The sequence below is a fragment of the Pleuronectes platessa genome, chromosome 2, assembly GCF_947347685.1.
Source record: "Pleuronectes platessa chromosome 2, fPlePla1.1, whole genome shotgun sequence".
Taxonomy (NCBI): domain Eukaryota; kingdom Metazoa; phylum Chordata; class Actinopteri; order Pleuronectiformes; family Pleuronectidae; genus Pleuronectes; species Pleuronectes platessa.
This window is the reverse complement of record NC_070627.1, coordinates 20871874-20889077: the sequence shown is the minus strand read 5'-3', so window position 1 is coordinate 20889077 and position 17204 is coordinate 20871874. Positions and strand designations below refer to the sequence as shown.

General features: G+C 41.6%; 1 protein-coding gene across 1 annotated transcript; it reads right to left on the bottom strand.

The window, feature by feature from the left end:
- Positions 1-1241: 1241 nt before the first annotated feature.
- On the bottom strand, positions 1242-16153 carry synpra (synaptoporin a). Its single transcript, XM_053412105.1, has 6 exons — positions 16032-16153; positions 15834-15899; positions 2674-2798; positions 1905-2103; positions 1620-1811; positions 1242-1493 (listed from the first exon to the last, which is right to left on the bottom strand). The coding sequence occupies exons 1-6, from the start codon at positions 16047-16049 to the stop codon at positions 1242-1244; spliced, it is 852 nt and encodes a 283-aa protein (XP_053268080.1). The 5' UTR covers positions 16050-16153.
- Between the last annotated feature and the right edge of the window lie 1051 nt (positions 16154-17204).

The following is a 17204-nucleotide window of genomic DNA, read 5'->3' as shown; positions in this document are numbered from 1 at the left end:
AATTTACTGTATCTGATGACCACCAGAGGGAGCACTCTGTACTTCACATTGTGCCCAACAGAAAAAGCAGCATCAGTTTCTGCAGTAACCAACAGGTCAAAGGTCAGACGTCAAAACAGAAAGAGCATCTTTATTGATACATACATAAATGTTCACTCTTCTTTATTACACCGATGCAAGACGCATGCTTAGGTCAATAAACAGGATTGCACAAGTCATATAAATTTATACAAACAGCAACCGAGGATCACCCATTCTATTTTACAACAATCGCACAAAAGAAATACCTGTTCAAAAGAATTGCGACTTTGAAGTAAAGAAGAGCTCCGTATTAGCTACATACAGATGAGCCCACTACTCACTATTCTTTGATGATCACAGTCGTACTGATGTGCCTTTGAGCTGGGCTTTAAACGTGTAAATGAACACAGCTCTAGACATACTTTAGAGAGGTACGACTTATGTCTATGATTTAACAGTAGGTTGATGATAGCATAGAAAACAGTCACAGTCACATGTGTAGCGAGAGCGACAACTTGTAAACAGTTGTAAACACTTGTAGACGACACCATTCTTTTCAAATAAAATGACAATGTGCTAGCAGATGCAATTAAAATTAAACAATAGCAACAGAAACACAATTGCAATGGCTGCATCCTGTGGTGGTCGTTTCTTGCACGAACCCTTTATAGTGTATTTTTGCCAATATTGCTTTAGAAACTCCCAATTGATGTGATGACATGTATTTGTAACAAATGTAACAGAACTCTCCCTTAAACAAGTTCTGAATATATATTTAAATTAGAGATACCCATCATTAAAATACAGCTCCAGTTATATTAAAATAACATAATCAGATTAAAATAAACCCAGAGGAATGAGACTGGGATTTCTTGATTTGTAAACTCTCAGAGCATAGTAGCACACATACAACATCATGCATTTGAAGTATTACAAACACAGAGCAGTTTTTCCCTCTCCCGCAGAGGGCAAACCAGTTTAAAAAAGTCTCTAAACAGTGAATGTCGATCACCAAGCACAGACAGAAAGTTTCACTAATGTGTTTCAAACTACAAGAAATACAACATTCAGCAAACAACAATTCTGAAAGAGGACCAAACACGTTGTCTGATAATTTTGTACAATACCTAACATTTACTCTACTCTCCTCCTTTCCTTTCACCCCGTGATTGCCCTGGTTTATAATGCCGAAGTGCCACTTGTGAAACGAAAAGGCTCGGCTACATTTGATTGGAGTACGAGGTGGGACCTCCCACCTGGCTGTACTCAGATGGCTGGCCGAGATCTCCCTGGATGTTATGGCTCCCCGTCTGGTCAAAGCTTCCCTGGTTGTAGGGCTCCTGGTTAAAGGTGCCGGCCTGTTTCTCAGACGCCCCTTGTGCCAACCTGGAAGCCCCCTTGTGCCAAGCAGTCTCCTTAAAGACAAACCAGATATTTCCAGCCCATAGAACAAAGTTGAGGAACCCAAATACCTGAAGAGAATCAGAACAAGGAAGAGCAATATGAAACACTGGCAGATGAGAAATCTTAGTCAGTGATTCAGACTCTCATTCATTCCAAGCGTTCGGGATGCACATTCTGACATTCTGTAAACATACCACTGAGGTGTTGAGCCCAGACCAGCGTGATCCGTGCACTGAGCCACACCTGTTGGTCTGGTCTTTGCAGGCAGAGATGAGGAGCTGCACCTCATCTGGATCAGTGGCCAGTTTCACATCAGACAGAGCCTTTGCCCAAGCAGATGAACTGACCAGCCACATGAAGGAGAACACCACTGTCACCACAAAGTCCTGATGGCGAGGACGAGAGAGGAGAAAAACGCAATAATCCTTTAACAGTCACTTTGTCAAAAGATCCCCGGTCAGAGGCGATTGTATACTCACAATGAGCGGTGCTTGATTGTTCTCGTGGTATTTATTCTTGAAGAAGATGTATACGATGGTCGCCATCAGAGAATACAGGAAGGCAAAGACAGCAATGGTGACGAAGAACTCTGCGGAGGATGAATAGTCTCCAATGAGGAACACGAGTTCCCTCCTTATGCCCTCACACACGGGCGCTTCGAAGGACACCTGGTACAATCTGGCCAGCACAGAGAAACTTGCAGGGGTCAATATCAGCTCACAATAAAAATGGTGGACCGTTATATGTTTTACCAAAAGTGTTCTTTAAGTTTATTCTCATCAGAAATATCAACACATTTCTACACTGGAAAGTAAAAATGTTTTATCTGACTCAACAAACACAGTGTGTCAAAAGTCTTAATTTTCAGGCACTTCTCTCCTGAAAGATCAGCTGAGATCTCTGACCAGTTGGTATCTTCTTTACAAATGCACACAAAGGGAATTGCTTCCATTGCAATTCAGTTTCCTAATCTAACTTCAGGGAACTGAATGGAATAAATGTTAAATTAAAGAGTCACCTTTTCCCCATTCAGAAAAAAAACCTATGGAAGTAACCATATTGCTTTCAGGTATATTTGCTATGCTTGCTCCATTAATATTTATTTAAGTGTAGAAGTTAAAAAATTTGCTTTATTTGATGTTGAAGTCGCAAACAATAATTTGTCCAAATTGCACAGAAGTATTTATGTTCAAAAAAGCTCAATAAACAACAACATATTTGTTGTGCAGGCAAATGAAGCCCACTCACCTGAAGGGATAAGCAAAGTCGATGCCGATGCTGAGGTTGCTGCTGGCCTTCTCCATGCAGTCCACACTAACCCGCAGCTGCCCAGAGTAGCCCCCACATGTCGCAAAAGCAAAAATGGCAAAAAGCTGCACAAAATAATACAGGAAAAATCGGATTACTGCTACAGTACAACTGGAACTGAGAAGATAGAAGACTTTATGCAGAGCATAGTTATACTCTCACATTATCCACACAAAACATCAACTTTTCGTGTACACTCATTCAAACACAACCAACCAGGATCAGGTGCCACACACAATGAGCTCCTTCAGACCAGAGCATCAGCTCTACTGACACTATTGATCAGGGCATGAGCACAGTGCTGGCACTCAGCTTAGAGATTTGCAGAGCAGATATAGATCTGACTCAGTAGGAGGACAACAGGCCAACAAACTACTCAGATTGAGATTTGTTTTAATGTGATTACCACTCAGTCCATTTATCCTATGAGTATTTTACTAGAGACAAATACAGTATATCCATAATGTAAAGGCCTTCTTAAACAAGAACAACGGTTGAACCAGAGGAACGAATACAGTAAGAACCATGAACAATTGTTTTTCTAAAACAAGTATAATTTCTAATCAAGTAAATCAAGAAACCAAATGAGTTGGAGATCTCAGCCAAAAAGAACAAAAGAAGGTAAAAAATCTCCCAACAAAATCCAACACAAGAGCTCATGCCGGGAGACAAAATAACTAAATTAACACGAGGATTGAGAGTGAAATTCCCAGCGAGGTGTGTCTTGCACTGTGAGGCAACTGTCACTGCCCCTCAGACCCCCGCCTCTCTCATCAGGTTTATTGATGGTTTTCAGGTGCAGCTCCATCCCTAAAGAGACACAGAGTCTAATGAAAAACCTTCTTGGCTCTTACAGAGACAACACTTTTAGTAAAAAATATAGTCGTGTTCTTGATACTGTTGTACCACACTTGCCACTGCTGTTTTTTTTTAACTTTACCTAGGGTGTACTGAGTTATTTTAGACCAACTGAAAAGTTTGTCATTACACGGATTATCACAATACTTATAGGTATTATAGTGAGAAGTACTTGTAATGTTTAGGCACTATTAGATGAAGACTATCTCCCTGACAAATGTAAAATAAATATTCACTTCATGTTTAGCTCTATCTTGCTCTTCACCACCTCCCTCAGTGGCTAAATGTCTCACCATGTTCACAAGCTAGATGCTGACTTTGTATTCCTGCTGCTGCTTTGGACAGGTCAGCCGAAAAGCCGCTGCCTCCTGCTGCTGCATCAGTCATGACGGAGGGAGTGAACCAGAACTGATTTTCGTCCGTCCACAACCACTTAACCTTTGTGCGTTGAGGGTTTGAGGGGTTGGGGTAGAGCCAAAACCAGTGGACATATTGCGAGGCGGGCACAGGTTAGACAACATATCTCAGGGCCAACACACAGACACGAGAAAACATTTGCAAGCATCTGCATGTCTGTAAACACGGGTAGAACATGCAACATACAACAACTCCAAACACATACACTGACTGAAAAATGGAACCTTCTTGCTGCCCACAGTAAAGGTTCTGGCCCAAACTGAACTTAATGATAAGTAAGAGGCTAAACCGTGGTATAGCTGAGCTAAAAAGTGTATCTATAATCAATGCATAAATATAGATTTAAACATCTATATTCAATGCATGAAGTGTTTGACACCTCAAAATAGAGACACAGGCAGCGTTCAAATTATAACTAGAGTGGCAAACAGCGAGGATCAGCAGTCACACCATTTAAAGACTTTGCTCTTGGCCATCTCAACATTTCTCTGCTGTGAAGCCAATTTAACACCAACTGATAGTGTTCTGGCCACATCAGCACATGGGCAACAAAAGCAGCAGGGAGCGTGTGGGCAGAGCAGAATGAGGACAGGAGGAGTCTCTAAAGTTTCAGTTTGTGCTCCCTTCGCTGTCAAATAGGACTTCACCAACCAATATATACTAAGTTATTATAATGACACAAACACACAAACAAAATGCAGTCTTTACCTAGTTGGACCTCACAGTTTAGCTTTTATTATACATTGTAAATATTTGAAATGTCGGTCAATATAACAAACAGAACATATTGAATAATTGAAATAGCTCTACATAAGACACACAAAAAACATGTGAACAAAGTGGAGCAAATATAACTGTACACATAATAGAGGGTTAGAGTGTAGAGTTTAATCCAGCTTGTATATGCTACAGGGATCCCAGAAGTATTCTGATTACGAAAACACAAGCAGGGAGAGACAGCCCGAGGAAACACTGTGTGTGTGTGTGTGTGTGTGTGTGTGTGTGTGTGTGTGTCTGTGTGTGTGTGACTAGTATAATGTTTACTTCTGCTAATCTCACGTCTCTTCAGTGCTTGGTGTTTCTGCCACCTTTGTGATTATCATGAGGTGTGAGAGAAAGAGAGAAGGAAATACAGAGATGAAAGATGGACAGAAAAGAAAGAGAAATAAGGAGCAGAGAAGAAAAATCATTATAACTACAGTATAACTGACAAATAACTCAAATATGTCGACAGTGACACAAAAACTAAACAGAGTGGAGGCTGAAACAGACTATGTGCAGCTTGGACCACTTTTCACTAAATATCCTGTTCACATATAACCATTGAAGTAATAGCTCACTGGCTTCTCGTACAAGACACTTGAAAACGGGACAAGAATATACTTCATTTATTATGGCAAATATTAATTGAAATAATAGAGGCCTTCAAGTGACATCTATATATTCTGAGATTATTTTGAAAAGAAGGAAACGGTCCCATAAGTACATATAAATATAACTATAAATAAAATGTTGAGTGGTTTAGTTTTCAACAATTAATCATTTTTATTATTTTTATAAGATCACAACATGCTTTGTCAATTAGTAACTATAACATAATACAGTGATTCATCATTTCTTTGTGAAATGTGTTGGAATTTAAGTATGAAATAGCATGAGATGGAAAAATTTATTTATATCAGATAAAGTAAATGTACCATTGATAAGCATTGTAATCATACTATTTTTTTTAAAATATCTTGAAATAAATAAAGGTGCATATTCTATACCACCCTAACCCTAAGACTTTCCCTATAGCTATGCAACCCATCCATATGTGGTTAGGGCTGAGGTTGGGTTAAGGTTGGATGTTAAACGTTGGAGGAAACAAAAATAAATCAAGATACAGAAGCAGGGTTTGGTATCTTTGTATTTTAATCAGAACCATGCTCCTCCTCTCTCTCTCTCTCTCTCTCTCTCTCTCTCTCTCTCTCTCTCTCTCTCTCTCTCTCTCTCTCTCTCTCTCTCTCTCTCTCTCTCTTCCCAGTTTTCCATATAAAGCCACTCTTGCCTCAAGAGTTCTCACAAGCATGATCACCATAATCTGACCTGACGCCTGGTTAGCATGAGCCTCCCCTCTCCCCTTCTACAGGCAGCTGGATGTGCAGCTTGCCAGCAGCTGGAGGGGACATTTGTCTTCAGCCTCAAAGCGCCCCTCGGCCTCAGGAGGGCGCAATGAGATTGTGCAGCTGTACCCACATCCTGAGAGATGTGTGTGAGCATGTTCTTGAAGTGCGAACAGATAACAGTGTGAGCATGCCCGTCTCATGCAAGTGTCTTCACAGTCTCTGAGGTGTTTGATTAAAATTCATCACAAATGTGAGGCAGCACAAGACTCACAACTCACAGCATAGAGAATGTAACACTGATACACCATAGATCAATGTGTCAGTGTTATATAACACTGGTAAACATGAGATACAGCTGCTACGTGTGATGTAAACTGGATGCTGATATTTCCATCATGGTGACCATGTATTATACACTACGCTAGTGTAGCTCTGTCATATTACAAATATACAAGATTTATTTATCATCTGCATTTTTATTATTTTCATATGCAGTGGTCTCACTCTTGTTTTCGGTGTGATCCTTGATTTAATCATCTCTCACTTTCTGGTATAGTGTGGGGGTTGATTCTTACCACGAATGTAATAAACTTTGGAGTCATGATTATAAAAGTGCAACATCATATTATTACTGGTTCATTCATCGTAAAAATATGACCAGTTGGACTGATTTAATTGATTAAATGCTGCTGTATTTTGTAGGAAGGTCAAAGATAATTATTTGAACAGATACATCAATCTGAGGCAACACATCAGTAGTTGGGCCAATGACTGATAAAAAAAGTTAAAAAAAATAATCAAACGAATATCACAAATCACAAGGAACATAAGGTACAAATCCATGAAAAGTGTATGCTACAGTAAAAGGTCCAAAACGTTTTTTTGGACCTTTAGAATCATAACAGTAAGGAGGAGTTTGCACTTTTCATTTGGTCTGTGTTTTAACAAAAAACATTTTCTCTCCTGAACCTCAAATCCTGCCCTGTTAATTATTTTCATTTGTATTTTAAATTCCTCTTGTACGACATATTTTCAGGAACTCATCATGGGCCACAATCTGAAAGACACGATCAGATAATTTATCCTATGATCTCCATGTGTGTCAGACCCAAGTGCAGTGGCTGCTAGTTATTTTCTGATATTTGCAACCTTCAAAACAAGCTGACACTATGTTCACAGTTAGACAATAGATTACTATAGCACAGTGAAGGGAGACGACCTTAAATCGAACAATAACAAGTGTTGCACACTAATTCGCGTATGTTGAACCTGTGGCAGCTCACAAGGGCGTTATTGTCAAATACAAGATGATTCGGGTTCAAGCGTCTATTGTCAATGAACAGCTGAACAACGAAACTCAAGTGCTATCTCCTGTCAGTGGTACAAAGAGACAATAACAGTAAAAACAAAAACAAAGATGGTTTGGGTTAATGAATAGGTTCAGCTCAGCTCAAAGCCAAATGCTGTAAATAAACCAATAACTCCAATTCCCACACGCTTCCTGCAGCCTCGGGCCTCAGGTGGAGGTTGATTAAAGCGTATCTGTGGCTGTCATTGTGAACAGCTGGAACATCTGCAGGGAAATCCTCACTGGAGTGTTTGTAAGTGATATGTCACAAACAAACACACAGAGAGGTGCTACACACACGCACGCTTAACAAATTCAAGTATGCAGCTGAATCACATGCAGCTCACTGTGCGTGCAGACGGTAGCATGTGCGTATCTCAACAAACAAATGGTAGAAGAAAAGTGACCAGAATAAATACTCCCTTCTAATTATCACAAACAGTTTCAGATACCCCCCCCCCTCTCTCTCTCTCTCTCTCTCTCCTGCAGCTGCCTCCTCTCCCTGTGATTTTCGTTTCGGGTTTAGCCCCTCTCACTTTTAGCTAAGGCGTTTGAACAGGAGCGAGCGTGGCATTGTGGAAGGAGGGTGGGTGCTAAGCCCCACGCCCCTGTGTGTTTATCTGCCTCTCCCAGCTGGGCTCCTCGGGGAACAAGAGATACAGAGGGAGAGAGGGAGGGAAGGCAAAAAGAGTGAGGGGGACAGATACAGGGAGAAATGCCAGAGTACAGGAATGAAAACCGTCTGCAGCGCAAAGAAAGCTCTGAAACATCTCCCTGTTTGCCCTCCTCTCCAACAAACACTGAGGAGCTTGGTGCTCATGTGAGGATCTAAGTTTGCATCCAAAACCAAGACGTATTTGCACTTCAGCCACATATGTAACAGCACAACTTGTGCTATACGTGTAGTGGCTGTGGATAACATTGCAAAGATTCTGTCTAAGATGAAGCTGGAGGCTCTTCTGTCTTGATCAGCAGCAACCAGATGTGATGTCTGACTCCGTTTTAAAACTAAAACAATCTCCACATCAGCCTTTTAACTCTGCATCAGTAAAAATCCCCGTCCAGGATAATAAATCTGAAACTGTACATCATGTGACCATTCATGTACATTGGGCATGTGCGTGTGGGTGTAAACAGGAAGTAGATTGTAAATGGTAAATGATCTGTTTGTATGTAGAGCTTTTTCAAGTCTTGATATCCAATCAAAGCTCTCGCTATTCAGCAATTCACACACAATTACTCAGTACATCTGTGTGCACTTTGTTTTGTTAGTTTCTTGATTACAGAAAATACTACCAAGTAAGAGGAGATTTCCTTTCTTGGGCCGACGATGAGGTGGCCCTGTTACTAATAATGCGTGGTTACTACGTTTTGCATTCACAGCTGGTAGTCAAGTCATGACTGGTAAGATCGGGAGGATGCCTGAATCTGCGGAATGAAGAATATAAGTCAGTTAAATATTCCAACTAAAGAGAAAAAATCAAGGGGCTGTTTGAACAAGAGGCCGTGATAAGAGAAGAGGAAAGCGAACGAGGTAGAGCAGCGAGTGAGGAGGCGAGGATCACGCCAACTGGCAGATGAGCTAAAAGGTGCATTCACTGATGAGCTGCACTTGACATTTCTGTAAAACCTCCTCGCAGATGCACGCACATGCACGCCCGCCCGCACGCACACACACACACACACACACACAGCACAACACACACGCACACCGTCCACCTGCTCTATTCAAGTCAATAGGAGTCCTTGCAGTGTCAAGTGGCTGCCTCAGGGGGAGAAAAAGGCCTCAGATGATCAGCCCCTCTCTAACTGAGAGAGAGGGAAAAATCTAGGACACTCTTTGTGAAGACAGAAAATAAGAGACGGATGAAACATGAGACCTATTGAGAAGGGAGGCGTATATCTTTCCAAGTGCTTATCCTGCGAACTGAAGAACCAAACTACTAAGTATGTCCAAGTTTTTTCGTTGCAGTCACAACAATGTCAACATTTTTAAATCAATATTCTGATATTTTCTAACAAGGCTCAGAAGGCAGAGCCAGTCGTCCACTAACCGGAGGGTAGACGGTTCAATCCCAGTCTCTCCCATTCCCCATGCTGAATTACCCTAGGGCAAGATACAGAGCCCCAACTTGCCTTACGACTGTTCGGAGAGATCGATGTTTGAAAGAGTGAATGTCAAAACTGTATTATGAGTGGTCCCCAAGTCTTACATAAATAAAGGCCATTTAAATACCTTTTAATTACTTCTGCCAAGGTGATCAAGTCTTTGTCCCTGTCCCTTTCTTTGTGTGCTATAGTTCTTTCCAAGAATTTTCTTCCTTACTTTGCACTTGCTACCTCTATTGTAGAGACAAATATATATAAGCTGCGATAATTGACCATGTGCCCCATGTGGTAACATTGGCAACCAGCCCAATAACAATCAATAAAAGTCTTACAGGACACTTCTAATATATCTGCTTATTTGTGAAATATATACAGTCACAATGAAATTTTAAGTGATGAATGTGTTTGTTTACCACAGAGGAATAGGCAGCTGGCTTTGTTAGCTAACAAGTTTCCCCAGAAGTAGATTCCAGCCCAGTTATTAACAGCAGTTGGTCTAGGCGGCCAGAGTTTGATTCAGCATCAGAATCAGATAACTCGGGTAACTTAGGTGTTTGAACGGGTTATGCATTTTCTGAATCGCTATGACATGGTTTGTGAGCTCTAATAGATCATGACCCTAGGCGAAAGGGCCACAATGAAGAGACTCATTAAAAACAATATGGATCTAAAAATAATGGACTGTACAGTGGACCCTGACTGTGCTGCTAAACACTACTACATGTGTGTGTTTGAGTGTTCAAGGACTGTGATGAGAGTGTGAGCTCTGTGTGTTTGTATGTGTGCGTGTGTGTACGTGAACATGGAGTATAAAATATCTCGCTCTCTCCACCCAGGCAGAAGCAGAAGCATTAAACACACATACACACACGATTTAGAAAATCCTAGATCAGCCACTGATCTGGTGATAAAGTACTTCAGTGATATTGATCTTGGCTGAAAATCCCACATCTTCACACAAGGAGGCAGGGCCGGGTCTAGACAGGCATGTATGAGGGGGCAGCCACAAATCTTGAGGGGGCATTGTGCCTAACCCTAACCCTAACCCTATTTAGTTTGAGGGGGCACAACATTTATTTGAGGGGGCCAGGCCCCCTCTTGCCCCTGCCTAGACCCGGCCCTGCAAGGAGGTGACATCCTGGAGCCTTCATGTGAAAGCTAAAATCAGCAGCTCATTTAGCAGTGGCTAATGCCTCCCTGCGCAAGGTTTTTTGCCCGGTGCAGCCCACATTCATATTTCCCTCTCTCTCTGCTTCTCTCGCTCTGTAAGCCTGACTGACCACTAGCAAGTTGTGACAGTTTCCCTTCTTAGTGCTCCTTTTCCCCCCATGGGGTTTGCATGGCTGCAAAATCAGGTGATACAGCTGGAACCCGCTCAGGGAGAGACACCTCACTTAACAAACTACACCCAATGGAAATGTAATCCTATCCCAACATGTGTGCGTGTGTGTTTCTATAAGGTGATTTACTTATGCTTTGATTATAATTCTGTGCAAGAATCTACATTTTGAGACTATTATGTCAGATCCTAACTCGCTTTGTAAAGGGAATATCAGTACAGTTCAACCAATACTGCTGACTTTGTCCAAGGCTTCCCCTTTATGGTTTTTGTTCTACATGCTCTTGTCCATGTACACTTAGCCTCTCAACGCCTGTTCTCTCCTATGCACTGTGCTTGCAGCCATGCGTGTGCATATGCGTCTGTGTGTGTGTGTGTATGCGTGTTGTCTTATTTGATCAGACATGTCCACCTACAGGAATAGACAGGCTAACCTTTTCCCTGTCTGAGTCACAAATGGTCGACAATCATCTCAGGGTTCAGAGGGAGATAGAGGTCCAGGTCTGAACTGATGGGTCAGGTAAGGCAACGTTCCATCGAAAGTGTTCATCAGCTACAACTCATACCTGATATGCAACCAACCCCATCAAGCGTATTTTAACATCATACCATTACAGGAAAAGATGAGGTTACAGAAACCTCAACGAAGAACCATTAGAGCCCTTAATGGGCATTACAACTGTAATAACAACTCAGAATTCTGTAGTCAAGATAAATGGACTGTATATAGGTGGCACATAGTCTTATAAGAGAATAAGCATTCATTCTCACGTTTACGGTCAATTTAGAGGGTCCAATTAACCTCACCCCAATCTGCAAGTCTTTTGACAATGAGAGGAAGCTGAGTACCCAGAGGAAACCCACACTAATGCTCTCTACTGATTTAGTGTATATAAAAGTCCATGCTCACAGTCCCCTGCCTGACACAGGTGGTCAGAGATGTTTGTTTTAATGAATAGTCGAAGCTTTGATGCCATCTTTTGAATAATTTAAGAGGTGTAGTTTTTTCCCTCAAGAATCAGCCCTCTTGTCAAAAAGAGATGAGTTATTTCAGATCATTGACCTGACAAGTGCCTTGCGATTGTTGTCAGCAGCTGTCGCCAGTCTCTCTGCATCTCCGTCCTTTTATTTATTTTACTTTGCTGTGTGTGTGTGTGTGTGTGTGTGTGTGTGTGTGTGTGTGTGTGTGTGTGTGTGTGTGTGTGTGTGTGTGTCTGTGTGTGTGTGTTTGTGTGCCTAGCCCTCTGAATTACCATTATTGTGAATATTGTGCAGCCCTTTGTGAAAACTCCTTGTAGCACATTACCAAGGTGATAGGTCCATAACAAAAACACAAAATTTGTTTTTTTCTAAGAAGCCATAAGATGACGTACATCTAATTTAACAAATAGCACTGGATCAAAAATCGATTTCATCTGGTATTCATTTTGTGTAACATTTGAAAATTAGGGTTCCATGCCCAATGTGCATTTGCTTTGTAAAACAAAAGATGTCTTTGCTAATGAGAAAAATATATATTTCACGATGAATACAGTAATAGGTCTCACATATTTAATTTATACAATGCTGTTTGACACAGCACATCAAACAAAAACAAAAACATTGTGAATTGTGATCAGCTGATGATTTATCTTAGGAAGAGCTGCTCTTCTGTGGAACTAAAACCAGTCTTAATGATTGAAGAGTGGTACAGCAGTTGCAGGCAGAGAGAACATCAAACAACAAAGTTTCAATGCGGCTGATACTGACTTTAATAATCTAAGGCTGATTTAATCAATTTATAATGGTCATTTAATCCAGAGAAAGCAACCGTCAGCGTTGGCTGTCAAGTTTTGTTAATCGAATCTCACCTGCATGATTTAAACATGGTCTTTCCAAACCAACTCAGGTCCAGACTGTGTTGAAAACCCTTGTGACAAATTACCTTTTATTGTGGTACAGGTTCATCTGGCACACACACAAACAAACTCTCTGCCCACCCCGAGCAAACTAAAGCGGTGTACAGTAGGTACTGAGGATGACATCATAAGACAGTGGGTCAGTCGTGAGTTTGGGATGAGAGTCAGACTTATGTCAGACTCATTGGTTGTGACTCATCAGTCTGAGTGTAGTACAGGAAGCCACAGAGTCGATACAGTGCTTGCTAATTTGCACGAAAATGCTTCAGTGCAGAACAAATGCATGTATACTATTTGCATCATGTGCTCAATCAACTGAACAATGTTGTTCTCTCTCTCTCTCTCTCTCTCTCTCTCTCTCTCCCACTCTCTCTCTCTCTCTCTCTCTCTCTCTCTCTCCTTCCATCCCTCTCTCAAACACACACACACACAAAGAAAAACAAACACATGCACGCTCGCACACTGCAGTGAAGAGTTTGGGCGCATCTCAAAGGATAGCTTCTGCATGAGTTGGTCCATGGTGGAGAGGAGGAGACCTTACAGCTGTTTGGAGCAGAATATGCCAGCCACTGACAGTATGCCAAACGGGGCACGAACTGCACACACACACACACACACACACACACACACACACACACACACACACACACACACACACACACACATACACACACACACACACACACACACAGACACACACAGGGAGAGATCGAGAGAGAGAGAGAGACATGAAACCCTCGGAGAGAATCTCCTGCAGACATAGTTGATTATGAAATTGCCTTGTCCATCTTCAGGCTCAGTCCTGACTGATGCTCTAAAAAACCCACTCGTCTCCTGCAACATCCTGACCAAAGTTAAAAAAACTTTTTCTTCCATGTTTCGATCACATGACCACTCAGCCACACAGACGAGGGTTCATTGTTATTAGCAAGGTAAATGTCAATCGTCGCCGGAACAAAAGCCTTTAGTGCTTGGAGCTGTGTAAACAAACCACACGGACAGACATGTGTTTTTCTTTGCTGGTGATGTAATGTGGAAAGAGATTCACTGCAGGCCTTTAGGTAATGAAGCATGATTTTTATAAACCCACAATACAGTGTTTTCATGGCTGCATGTATCTCAGGCTGTTTGAGATACATGTGAGACTATTGAACACATCATTATATACGCTGCTTTCAGACAGAAACACTGAAGTCCGGACTTTTTCCTGAAATCTTCCGGAGGGGGTTGTATGTTAGCACCCCAAATGACCGAGGCGGATGCTCTGGATTTTTCATGCCAGCCCCTTAGCAAAATGTCCAGAGAATGTTTCAATGAGCCAGTGTGAGAATTCAGAAGGAAAATGTCCGGAAAAGTACACAGACGCAAAACTGAACAAATGGAATCTCAGTGCCTATAATCTCCAAACAGTTACGATTGATTGTGAAAACATTTTTTTGACTACATCCCGGAAGTAAACTCACTTGACAATCAAACACACACCTACATACTGAAGAGTTCTCCTGATGTCTAGTCTGTATCTTGGAAAACCCTTGTTATTTAGCCTTCCTTGCTCATAACCACTGTTTCTCCTCCACTCAGCATCACCTGCCTGTCTACGTTTACCTGCCCCGCTCAGCGAGTACTTCGGCTGCATTAACCCTGGAATCATTCAGCTCAAAGGATTGGTCTCTGTGGGACTCTGGAACACCCCTGTTGTTTGTATTAAACTTTGCTTGATATATTTAATAAGATATTATTCTGATGCTTTCAATGAGCTTCTAATAGAATATTCCATTCATATTCCCATACTCTCAGCTTAGTTGGAGTGTGTCTCACATTAATATTACGTCCTACAACTTTCTTAGACTCAAACTCAGGGCCGCGAGGTCAATGTTGATGTCACAGGACAGTGTTCAGTCATGCTCATACAAATCACACATGCTGCCCTCTGCCATACACACCCACACACACACACACACACACGCACACAACATGAAGACACACAGAGGGAGCTATGGACCGAGTGTTATCTACATCATACAGATGGTGCTCTGGATCGTCCGCTTTCTTCTTTGGCTCTGACCCACAAATATCACAGCAAATCTGGTCGTACACACAAAACAGATGCACTCGGGAGCTCACCTCACTAACAGACATCTGCCCCATCTCAGCTAAAATATCACTTGTCTGTTGACAGGGGGTTTGAGGGAGAAGGTTTACTCCCCTTTGCATGCAAAAGAAATAAATCTGCTTTTTTTTCTGGGGCGGAGAGTCTCTGCACATTTGATGGCTTTTATAAAAGTAAAGGAGACAAGCACACACACACAAGCACACACACACACACACAGTCACACACACACACACACACACACACACACACACACACACACACACACACACACACACACACACACACACACAAGCACACACACACTCTCGCCTGCATGCCCGCACACACACACACACACACACACAGAGAAAACCGAATACCCTCAATGGCTAATTTCTCTAAACTCACATCAAAGAAAATCACTTATCTCTTTTTCTCCTCAGGCGTCTCTGCACTGTACAATAAACACAAGAGTCCACACACGTCCCCCACACAGACAGAGGTAGTAAAGCTTTGATTCAGTCAGAGCAAGGACACCCCGTTCTCACAGTTCATATCCCTTATATATCATTTCACTCGGGGGAAACTAGGACAATATTATTGGTGGACTGGCATACAAAACAAAGTGGGTTTGGCGCATTAACGCATCCAAAGTACCCACAATTGAAACGCTTCATAGCGGGTTTCCAGTGCCATCTAGTTCCCAGGGAGCTGTGGATCCTTACATAAACTTGAGCCATTTCCTCATGGTGAAGCTGATTTTGGGAATAAGGAGCCCTCACCGTGTGCAGGCGCACTAACAACGACATTTACGCGCAAAAGCCAGCGGATGAGATGAACTTTAAATTTCGCCACAGAGGTTCAGGAATTTATCATATTTACATTGCACAGTGAAGTTATTCCATGCAGAAAAATTGGAAGTTCAACTCACCCATTCCAAAATCCTAATAAATCCCAGAGGTAATTTCAGCACCTGAAACGTCCCCCCGGATACAAGCTGCAGGAGACACAGAGGGAGGAAAGCAGCGCTCTCATTTCTATTATCAATTAATGACACGTTGGGCAATTTAGCGCATTATTACGCACAACTCCGCGTCAAAACCACCTTTCATTAGGTTAAATTACGCACCTGGTTGGCAGTGTCCATCTCAGAAGGTGGTGATTTCTGTTCCTCACTTGGTTGACTGGATGTAAACAATCTCAAACCAGAAGCCAAGACCAGATTGATGAGGAGACCGTGGCGCGTAACAGACAGGAGGCTCTCGGCTCTGTTTCCGACTCTGAGCGGAGAAAGCCGAGCGCTCTTCGTTTTGTTCTTCTTCTGGGGGACAGACTTTGCTGTGGGCACAGGCTCGAATTGTTTGACGCCTTCTTGGTTTTTTTTCCCATTTGAGGGAACAAATATGTCATTTTATTTTTGTATCTGTTTTTGTTTTCAACTTCCAATACATCAGCATGAAATTAAGATAAACTTAGTGTGCCTCTACCCTATGCCCCTGTTTGTGTCTTTAAGTGTGTTGTTTTTAAAACAATAAATCATATGTCAGATTAATGGGCCATACAATAATAACAATAATAGTAGAACATAAACAACAACAATAACAATTATAATAATTATAATAAATAGCTAATAATATTCATAATAGCTGCAGCCAGAAAAACTCGAGTAATGTTAATTTAGTATTTTTGATGCAAGAGTGAGATGACTTCTTGCTCTCTGCTCATGACACAGAAATAAGAAAAAAGAGAGCGATAAGAAAGGCCTCTCATTGCATTTCACTGAACTTTTCGAAAAAAAAATTGGCAATTCTATGGAAGGAATGAGATAAGATTGTCAACAGATTGTGAAGATTTACAAAGATTATATCACAGATATTTAGCACCGTGTTGGAGAAATCTACCAAAAATTACCATGATAACAAGCTAGCCCCTGTTATACCACTGTGAACCTCAAGAGCTGATAACTTATAAAACTGATGTGATTTCATGTTTAAAATATTCTGGCAAATCTGTTTTTAATTTGTTATTTAATGCTATAAAACGTGCAAGATGGCGGTAGACATATCCGTGATATTTCAGCTTTTATTTTTGTAGAATGGGAGGAAGTGGAGACTTGTCATCCATCTTTATATAGTCTATGTCAACAACATAAATTTCAGGGTGTGCCTAAATTTACATAGCTATCTGTTACCGACTAAACTTTAGAGCTAGTAGTTCTACCGAATAAATCACAGTCTCTACCTGCTGCAAACGTGACTCAGTGTGCAGACAAATGCATCTTTGACAACCAGGAACAAGCCAG

Bases quoted from the DNA above. Each gene is read 5' to 3' on its own strand.
- synpra (XM_053412105.1), bottom strand. The intron at 2,799-15,833 runs GTGAGTTGAACT...TATTTTGTGCAG, and splicing joins TTATTAGGATTTTGGAATGG to CTTTTTGCCATTTTTGCTTT. The intron at 1,812-1,904 runs GTGAGTATACAA...CCTCGCCATCAG, and splicing joins ACAATCAAGCACCGCTCATT to GACTTTGTGGTGACAGTGGT.